Consider the following 10,370-nt stretch of genomic DNA (forward strand, 5'->3'; position numbering starts at 1 on the left):
TTCCTCCCTTGGCCACCCAAAGTGCTGGGATTACAAGCACGAGCCACTGCACACAGCTGAGATTTTTCGATTTAGTCTTTTTGTACATGCGATATTTTATTAATAGAATCCATAAATGGTAGGGAAATTTCTGAGTTTAGAGCAATACATATGATAGAAAATGTGATATATAGACTAGAGTTGCTTAGCCGAACTGGAGGGGCTGGCTTTAGGTAATCCACGGACTCCCTGAAATTGGGGACACCAGTAGAAATATGTGTGAGCTCATGGGCAGATTCCTATGATTTTCAGGCCTCAAAATGTCTCCTCTTAGGGCAGAGGATGCATGTACCCCCAGTACAGAATCTTGGACAGTGAATGTCAGTGAACATTGGGCAGAAAAGCTCTGCCAAATTGAGTGTTCTGATGTGACTTTTTCATCAAGTCAATGTTCCTGGGATCTCTTGTACATGATCATCTCACTCTTGTAAGGTTTCATCGTTTCTGCTTACCCTAGTTCTTTCCCACCCTGTTCTCTGAAATGGGCATGTACAGAGAAGAGGAGACCCCAACATGCTTCAGACTTTGAGTGGAGAGAACACAGCCTCTGCTGGGACAGGGAACAGAGGGATGCGGAGACCCTGAAGATGCTTTTGGACAGTGGTCTGAGGTCGGGACAGTGGCAGGAGATACCATTCACTCAGCATCTCCGGGACAAGAGATCAGCCTGGCAGTTACATGTGTTTTTCTTCAAACTGGTTGCCAGGTTGGAATGGCCAATGACATCAGAGATTCCAACCTTCCTGATTGGAGGACCGGACTCCGTGGGCGCCTGGGAGCTGAGGTGGACAACAGTATCTTCTCAGAGCTGTTCGCCACTCCTGACTTCTCCCAGCCTCGAGAATTCATAACACACTTCTGGCTCCTAGCAGAGTCCAGAAAAAGGCCTTGGACAGAACAGAGACTATGTTCTGTGGGATGGAACAGATTTTGGGAAAGATCACGACCCTGCTCCCCGAGGATAAGGAAGAGAGCCCCCGGTCGAACACCTCGGGGTACTCCCTCCAGGAGGTGGTGGATGATGAAGTGTCGGGACCATCAGGTGAGGGGACTGGAGCAAGAAGAGGTGTGATAGGATTGACTAAGACGAAGAAAGGGGGCTGGGTGCAGTGGCTCACGCCTGTAACCCCAACACTTTGGGAGGCCGAGGCAGGCAGATCACCTGAGGTCAGGAGTTCAAGACCAGCCTGGCCAACATAGTGAAACCCCATCTCTACTAAAAGTACAAAAATTAGCTGGGCAGTAGTGGTGCGTGCCTATAATCCCAGCTACTCGGGAGGCTGAGACAGGAGAATCGCTTGCGCCTGGGAGGAAGAGGTCGCAGTGAGCCGAGATTGCGCTACTGCACTCCAGTCTGGGTGAGAGAGTGAGATGCTGTCTCAAAAAAAAGAAGGGTCAGAGGTCAGGAAGGAGAACCTGAGGAGGGTGTGTGGGAAGAATGGAGAAATTCAGGCCAGGTGCAGTGGCTTACACCTGTAATCCCAGCACTTTGGGAGGCCAAGGCAGGTGGATCACTTGAGGCAAGGAGTTTGAGGTCAGCCTGGCCAATATGGTGAAACCCCATCTCTACTAAAAGTACAAAATTGAGCTGGGCATTATGGCAGGCACCTGTAATCCCAGCTACCAGAGAGGCTAAGGCAGGAGAATAACTGGAATCCGCGAGACAGATGTTGCAGTGAGCTGAGATTGCACCACTACACTCCATCCTGGGAGACAAAGTTAGATTCTGTCTGAAAACAAAACAAAACAACAAAACAAAACAAAAAAAAAGAGGGACTCAGAGAGCCAGGGACCAGGGAAGGACGTGAGGAAATGTTCTGAGGACAGAGAAACGGAAGAATGGGGAGGAGAAGGAGCAGCACATGGGGTTGACAGAGGAGAAAGTCAGAAAGATGGCTTGGAGAAGCCAGCAGTCTGCAAGGCTGGGGAGGATGGAGAGTGCTTTGGGGTTTGGGGTCGGGGTCTAAGGTGATCAATTGCAGAAGCATTACATGCTAGTCTGGTTTCTTTACTCAGCCCTTGGGGTAGATCCCAGCCCCTCATGTAGGTCCCTTTGCTGGAAAAGGAAGAGGGAGTGGTTGGATCAATCTGACGAGGAGCCAGAGAAGGAGCTCGCCCCTGAGCCTGAGGAGACCTGGGTGGCGGAGACGCTGTGTGGCCTCAAGATGAAGCTGAAGCGACGGCGAGTGTCGCTCGTGCTCCCTGAACACCACGAGGCCTTCAACAGGCTGCTTGGTAGGAGGACACCCCAGAGAGCACCTCCAATCCTGTTCTTTCTAAAAAGAGGAAACTTCCAATAACCACACTTTTCCAATGGGAAAAATATGCCCCCAGTGGGTGAGCTCTCCATGTGGGAGGACTCTGAAGTGATCACTAATGAGGGACGCTTAGGAGACGATAGAGGATTAGGCTAGACTTGATAAAGGTCGGCGCTTGGGATAAGAAAGCTTGGTTTCGGGCCAGGTGCGGCGGCTCATGCCTGAGATCCCAGCACGTTGGGAGGCTGAGGCAAGAGGACTGCTTGAACTCACGACTTTCAGTCTGCAGTGAGCTATGACTGCACCACTGCACTCCAGCCTGGGTGACAGAGCAAAACCCTGTCTCAAAAAAAAACCCAAGGCTGGGCATGGTAGCTCATGACCCGAGATCGCGCCATTGCATTCCAGCCTAGCCCACAGAGAGAGACTCTGTCTCAAAACAAATAAATAAATAAAAATAAAAATCAAATAAAGAAAAACAAAATCAATAAACAAAGACAGCGGTTTCAGCTGTGCCCTCTGAAACTTAATGTCTCTTACTAACTTTTCTAAACCTAAGTGTCTCCATCCATAGTGGGGGATACCAAGGCCATGGTCACACCCTGATGTGACTGTCTCACGAGGAAATGATGGGAATTCCTTTATGACTCTGCAGCGGTCCCTCCGGGTCTGCTGGGAGGGTGTCCTGGCTTATTCCCAGCCCTACATCCTGTAGATTCTCACACCCAGGGCCTCCTTCGGCCTCTTCCCAGGGGAGTCTCAGAGCAGGAGCCTCTCTCCCTTGCCCAGTGAAAGTCATTCTCCCCTCTCCCATCCCCCTCACCCGTGGCCACAATCCTGAGACTCCCCCCTGGAAGGCACACTTCTCCTCGCTGCCCTGCTGCTCCCACGGAAACCCTGCCCTGCTTCTCACGCTGACATCTGTTCTCTAATCACAGAGGATCCTGTCATTAAAAGATTCCTGGCCTGGGACAAAGATCTGAGGATGTCGGACAAGGTAAGGTTGTTCTCCATGTAACTGTGCTCCTGTTCTAATGCACGGCTTGGGGGAGGGCACCGCTTCCAAACCCACAGTTCTCCCTCCACCACCTCCCACCAGATGCTTTTTTTTTTCTTTTTCTTTTTTTTTTTTTTGTGAGACAGAGTCTTGCTCTGTTGTCCAGGTTGGAGGGCAGTATCTTGATCTTGACTCACTGTAGCCGACGCCTCCCAGGTTCAAGTGATTGTCCTGCCTCAGCCTCCAAGCAGCTGGGATTACAGACGTGAACCACCACGCCTGGCTAATTTTTGTGTTTTTAGTAGAGACGGGGTTTTGCCATGTTGGCCAGGTTGGTCCTGAACACCTGACCTCAGGTGATCCACCCACCTTGGCCTCCCAAAGTGCTGAGATTACAGACGTCAGCCACTGTGCCCGACCAGCTCCCACAGTCTTGAGTCTTGGCACTCAAATATTTTTTTTTTCTGAGAGTCTAGCTCTGCTCCCCAGGATGGGGTGCAGTGGCATGATCACAGTGCACTGAAGCCTCTAATTCCTGGGCTCAAGCAATCGTCTTTACTCAGTCTCCTGAGGAGCTGGGACTAGCACATGCCACCATGCTGAACGAATTTTTGAAATCTTTGTAGAAACAGGGTCTCTCTATGTTGCCCAGGTTGTTCTCGAACTGTTGGGCTCACATGATCCTCCTGTCTCCACCTCTCAAAGTACCGGCATCACAGGCTTGAGCCGCCACTCCCAGCTGTTCTTTGTCTTTTTATGATTTGTCAGCATCTCTCTCAGGACTCTGCTGGTCTCTTGCCAAGTGAATGAACAGCCCTTCTCTCCTATGGGTCCTCTGGGATCTCAGCCCTGGGCCACAGTCTGGCTGCAGTCCTGGAGCTCCTGGCCCCTCTACTCTCAGCTCTTTGGGACACTTCTCTGCCTGGCACACAAAAGACCCTCCTGACACCAGCTCACCTAGACACACCTCCTCCAAAGATCCCATCTGGAGTCCACCATCCTGGGAGCATCACCGAAAACCCTTCCTCCGGCTTCTCAGATTTGCATCCAACCTTTGAATATCCCTCCAACCCGCCATTTCCAAATAAGTACAGCTACCCCAACACTGAGGTCCCTTCTCTGAGGTGCAGCCCTTCCCCAGACCCTCATTCCCCCTCTCCACAATCTTCCTCTTCCAAGATGTGACCTCTCCCTCTCTGTGTTCCTTTCTCTCCATCAGTATCTCCTGGCTATGGTCATAGCATATTTTAGCCGGGCCGGCCTCTTCTCCTGGCAGTACCAACGCATTCATTTCTTCCTGGCTCTGTGAGTGGTTTGCTTCCTCCTATCCATCAATATCCAATGCCCTGGGACAGCGGGGGAAGTGGGATTCCAGCCTTTCATTTATCCTTTCACCTATTTGTCCTCTTTACTCTGTGTACAAAAAAGACAGGATTATACTATCTTGTTCTTAGACTGTTGTTTCTAAAAAGAAACTCAGGCTGGGCGCGGTGGTTCATGCCTGTAATCCCAGCACTTTGGGAGGCCGAGGTAGGCGGGTGACCTGAGGTCAGGAGTTCGAGACCAGCCTGGCCAACATGGCCAAACCCTGTCTCTACTAAAAATAGAAAAATTAGCCAGGCACGGTGGTGTGCACCTGTAATCCCAGCTACTCAGGAGGCTGAGGTGGGAGAACTGCTTGAACCCAGGATGGGGAGGTTGCAGTGAGCTAAGGTTGAGCCACTGCACTCCAGCCTGGGTGACAGAGCAAGACTTTTTCCCAAAAAAAAAAAAAACACAAAAAAACCTCCAACACCGGTGTACAAATAAAAGAATAAAACAAAAGGAACCATAAACCGCTCCTAAGGGGAGAAGAAAAGGGAAAAGGAGCAGAGAGGCGGACACAACACTTCCCCCAGCAAGCAGCCTTTCTGGTTCTTCTCTCTCTCCTTCCCACATCAACCGCAAACGCCATCGACCTCCTCCGGGTTCCCATGATGGAGACCACAGTTCAGGTCCCCCCTGCATCACTCGAATCCACTGTCAAATGCTCCCTGATGGGGTCTCCTGGAGCCTCTCCCCAAGCCAGGGGGCTTCCTAGTGCAGCCTGAGCATCTTTCCAAAGCACAACGCCCTCACTGCCCACCTGAACAACTGCCTTAGCAGACGTCTTTCTTTTTTTCTGAGATGGAGTCTCACTCTGTCATCCAGGCTGGAGTGCAATGGCACAATCTTGGTACACTGCAAGCTCTGCCTCCTGGGTTCACACCATTCTCCTGCCTCAGCCTCCTGAGTAGCTGGGACTACAGGCGCCGCCACCGCGCCCAGCTAATTTTTTTTTTTTGTATTTTTAGTACAGACGGGGTTTCACTGTGTTAGCCAGGATGATCTCGATCTCCTGACCTTGTGATCCACCTGCCTCGGCCTCCCAAAGTGCTGGGATTACAGGCATGAGCCACACCGCTCGGCCTAGCTGATGTCTTTCTAAATCGAGGCCAGGGTCCACAGTGCCAATTCCACCCTCTCTACAATCTCTACAACCACACTGGCTCGCCATCTTGGTGTTTCCTGGCTTGGCTTCACTGCTCCTTCCAAATGCCCTCCACTGACTTTGTGTTTGTGTTTTCTGTCTGGGTGTCCCGCACACATGTGGTTCTGAAGGGAAGGACACAGTCCTTGAAGTCAGTTCACCCCACAGCCTCTGTCGTGCCTTCCCTCATCTTCCAACTTTGGCATGCCCGTAGCTCTCCAGTTACATCCTATGATAATGTGACATTGGGATTAGGTCATCTGCCCTGATTTCTCCCAGTCTCATTAGACTAGATGAATGTAGAAGGCAGGGTCCTGGCAAAATATCAATGTATTCAATTTCTTTTATTTTTTTGAGACAGAGTTGCCCTGTCCCACAAGCTGGAGTGCAGTGTTGAGATCAAAGCTCAGTGCAGCCTCTATATCCTGGGCTCAAGGGATCCTCCCACCTCAGCCTCTTGATTAGCTCCGACTACAGGGCTGTGCCACCACACCTGGGCAGTTATTTATTTATTGAGACAGAGTGTTGCTGTGCCTCTCAGGCTGGAATGGAGTGGCCCAATCTCAGCTCACTGCAACCTCTGCCTCCTGGGTTCACACAATTCTTATGCTTCAGCCTCTTGAGTAGCTAGGACTAACGGCTGTGCCACTACACCAGGTTGATTTTTGCATTTTTAGTAGAGATGGGGTTTCTCCATGTTGACCAGGCTGGTCTGGAACTCCTGGTCTCAAGCAATCTACCGGCTTGAGCCTTCCAAAGTGCTGGGATTACAGGCATGAGCCACCACGTCCGGCGTATATTTTATATTTTTAATAGAGACGAGGGTCTTGCTATGTTGCCCAGCCCCATCTCAAACTCCTGGCCTCAAGTGATCCTCCTGCTTTGGCCTCCCAGTGTGCTGGGATTCCAAGCGTAAGCCATCACTCTTGGTCACCAGTTGGGTTTTTGTCTCTATCCTGAAGGAGTGGGAGACGCCTTTCAGCAGGTCTCTGTCCAGCAGAGCCCTCTGAGGAAGGCGTGACTCTCTGCAGGGTGGGTGTCAGTCCTGAGCTGAGGACGGTCCCCTGCCCTCCTCTGGGAAGCTGACCTCAGCCGAGGTCTCTCCTGGTGGTGCCCCTAAGCAGTAACCTGATTTCTGTCCCCAGCTACCTGGCCAATGACATGGAGGAGGACAGCGAGACCCCCAAACAAAACATCATCTACTTCCTGTACAGGAAGAACCGCTCTCAGATACCCTCATTCCAGAAGCGTCGGTTCCAGTTCTTCTATTCCATGCGCTCGGGGGCCGAGAAGAAACCCTCTCAGAAAGCCTTGTTCCATAAGCTTCGGTTCCAGTTCTTCCGTTCCATGCGCTGCAGGGCCTGGGTTTCCCTGGAGGAGTTGGAGGAGGTGGGTGGGGCATGGGGAGGTGGAGATGCGGGGGAATCGGGTGGGCTGGAGGCTGGAGGAGGGCAGGGAGGGGTATCCTGGCGAGTCCCCATCTTCTCAAAGGGCGTTTGTTTTTCCAGATCCAGGCTTACGACCCAGAGCACTGGGTGTGGGCGCGAGATCGTGCCACCTTTCGTAGAGCTCCAGGGACCATGGAGGCCTGAGGTCATCGGCCTGAGAGAAGGTACATCTGCGTCCTCCGGGGTAAAGAAAGAATATTGGGGTCTATTTCGGAAATCCGAGGAACCAATTGCTTGATCCAGCTTCAAGCCTGGGCAATGTGGCAAGATTCCCTCTCACCAAAAATACAAAAATTAGCTAGGCGATGTGGGAGGCATCTCTACTCCCAACTACTCAGGAGGCTGAGGCAGGAGGATCGCTGAAGCCTGGGAGGTTGGGGCTGCAGGGAGCCCTGATCCTGCCACAGCACTCCAGCCAGGGCAACAGAGTGACACCCTGACTCAAAAATAATCACAAATACTGAGTTTGGGGAGCTTCATTATGATTGATGCACTTGAGTTACCGATTTGGGTTGAGGGTTCAGTGGAGTTTTGGTTTACATCTTGTGCAGCTGACCACGTTGAGCAGAGCATGAGACTTCATCATGAGGAGGTAGGATGATGGATTAGGCTTCTGGACTCGTGGTTCGTGATGTTGTCACATTAGAAACGCATCTAGCATGGTTACAAGTTTAGCTCTGAAGTGACACAAAAGGCCCCAGCTGTGATGAGGTCCAAAGCCACATTCTCTGAGGGTGCCCTACTCCCTGGGCAGACCCACCCAAAGTCCTTGCTATGAAGATCACTGGGGCTGACCTTGGGTGTACTGAGTGAGTTTTGGAGTCAGGGTCACCAAAGTGCAAGTATCACAGTTGAACACAATGGTGCAGAAGCAGGGTATAGAATGAAAGTCACGAGATAAAATTGCATTTCCCAATTGCTCTGAACTCTAGTTAGACTTGACGTGGGACGTGAATAACCTTCCTGTCTAGAGAGCTGCCTCCCTGAAGTGTGACTTCTCTCTCCCACTTCCAGAACACCGGGCCCAGGGAGATGCGGATTTTCAGCAAGAACTTTATTCCAATGCTAATGGGAGACACCACGAAGGAGGACAGCAGCCATTTGTGCAGATCATCTAGAAGAACCTGGACTGTTCTAGATGGAGCTGAACACAGTGATCACGCTGTCCTCTTAGGACGGGGGGGCTACTTCTAGGAATCCATAGAGAACAGTGAGAAACCAAGGGTGTTTCTGGTTCCACCCCTTCCTGCAGCACCACCTCCCTTTTGATATTGCTGAATTCCAACCTCCCTGGGGTCAAACCTGGAGGTCCTGTTTCCTACGGACTTGGCTGCCGCAGTCCTGGAGCATTTGAAGGCACACGGCAGACACTCAGATTGGCACGGAATTCTTTGTGAAATATGAGTGCCATAGACTGTAACAGATAGCTTCATTCACACTATGCATTTTATTGGTTTGTTTGGAAAATGTGGGCCATTGAATTATTAACAGGTTTGTTTTAAATAGTTTGGAAATTGTTGTACTTTTGAAAACATGCTGTTCCTGTAGAGTTTTTTGATGAGAGTTATAGCTGTTATATATACATAAAGATAATTTTCTTTTCATCCTAAATCTTTTATCTTTAAGTTGTTTTCTGTATTATTATATATACCTCTGAAGCGAGTACACTTTTTATCTATGATACTTACATAATAATCTCTTCTATTTATAGCTATTGGTAGTTCCCCTAAGTTTTCATCATAGACATTTTTATTTGCTGTTTAGGTTTGTGACTGAATTGTGAGCATTCAAGTTGTGATTTTTAACATGTCTTAGATATATATACTAACATGTCTAATATATACTATATATTTTATTAGTTTATTTTGAAAAAGGTGGGCATAGAATTATTACTACATTTATTTTAAATATTTTGGAAATACTGGTATTTTTGAATAGAAGCTGTTTCTATAAAGTTGTGTGATGGGTGTTATAACTGTTATACACACATAAATATCATTTTGTTTTCCTTTTTAAGAGAGGATTCTTTTTATCCTAAATCGTTTACCTTTCAATCTTTTTATCTATTATTACATGTGCTGCTGAAGGGAGCACACTTTCTATCTGTGATACTTGGTTAATGTATGTATTACATTTATAGCTACGCGGTAGTTCCCCTAAATTCTTGTAAAAATAAATTTTTATTTGATATTTAGTGTACGTTTGAAATGTGAGAATTCAGATGTAATTTTTTACCTTGTATTGGCATGTTTGTATGTTACTTTAAAGAGGATGTGTGTTCTAAAGGAGGACATGAGCTGTGTGTTTTCAAGAGAACAGTGCAGTGCATCTCTTGGGGAAACGTAATAAAGATGAACTTTTCTCACCTTCACAGCAAGTGTGATCATATTGGTCTGGATTGATTATTTGCTGTCGAGTGACATTTTTCCTTAATGGGGTTGGTGGTTATTTGAACATATTAATTAGCTCTGGAAGATAATCCTGTACTGTTTTTTACGTAGAATAAAACACAAGGCTGGGTGCAGTGCTCACACCTTCAATTCCAGCAGTTTTGGAGGTCATGGCGGGAGAATCACTTGAGGTCAGGAGTTTGAGGCCAGCCTCAGCAACAGAGCATTTACATCTATTTTTAATTTTTAGTTTTAAAAAAAAAACAATAGAAGAGAAGGCTGATCCCAAGCTACAGGGTTTGTTTGTTTTGGATACAGACTCTCGCTCTGTCTCCCAGGTTGGAGTGCAGTGGCACAACCTTGGCTCCCTGTGACTTTCACCTCCAGGTTCAAGCCAATTCTCCTGCCTCAGCCTCCCAAGTAGCTGGGACTACAGGCACCCGCCTGTACGTCTGACTAACTTTTGTAAAAATAGTAAAGACAAGGTTTCAGCATGTTGGCCAGGCTGGTCTCCAACTCCTGACCTCAAGTGATCCGCCCACCTCGGCCTCCCAAAGTGCTGGGATTACAGGCATGAGCTACTGCGCCTAGACTCCAAGCTAGAGTTTTAAAGCAGGAAATGAGAGAAATATATCGAGAGAAAAACCAGGTGGTAAGAAAACTCTAAAGGTGGCCAGGTATGGTGGCTCACGCCTGTGATCCCAGCAAGAGTTCAAGACCAGCCTGGCC

General features: G+C 48.9%; 1 protein-coding gene across 1 annotated transcript; it reads left to right on the forward strand.

Annotated features, from left to right (window-relative positions):
* Positions 1-513: 513 nt before the first annotated feature.
* Positions 514-10,028, forward strand: LOC112634294 (putative speedy protein E7). The gene is made up of 8 exons (XM_025401519.1): positions 514-1,081; positions 2,056-2,274; positions 3,236-3,294; positions 4,514-4,599; positions 6,949-7,192; positions 7,312-7,415; positions 8,266-8,461; positions 9,520-10,028. Exons 1-6 carry the CDS (start codon positions 946-948, stop codon positions 7,393-7,395), a joined length of 828 nt encoding a protein of 275 aa, XP_025257304.1. The 5' UTR covers positions 514-945; the 3' UTR covers positions 7,396-7,415; positions 8,266-8,461; positions 9,520-10,028.
* The last annotated feature ends 342 nt before the right edge of the window (positions 10,029-10,370 follow it).

This window comes from Theropithecus gelada, chromosome 11, assembly GCF_003255815.1.
Source record: "Theropithecus gelada isolate Dixy chromosome 11, Tgel_1.0, whole genome shotgun sequence".
NCBI lineage: Eukaryota > Metazoa > Chordata > Mammalia > Primates > Cercopithecidae > Theropithecus > Theropithecus gelada.

What these genes read in the sequence shown, in the direction of transcription:
- LOC112634294 (XM_025401519.1), top strand. Translation starts at nt 946, where the DNA reads ATGTTCTGTGGGATGGAACAGATTTTGGGAAAGATCACGACCCTGCTC. An exon ending in GGCCTTCAACAGGCTGCTTG is followed by an intron (nt 2,275 to 3,235) that starts GTAGGAGGACAC and finishes CTCTAATCACAG; the next exon opens with AGGATCCTGTCATTAAAAGA. An exon ending in ATTCATTTCTTCCTGGCTCT is followed by an intron (nt 4,600 to 6,948) that starts GTGAGTGGTTTG and finishes TTCTGTCCCCAG; the next exon opens with CTACCTGGCCAATGACATGG.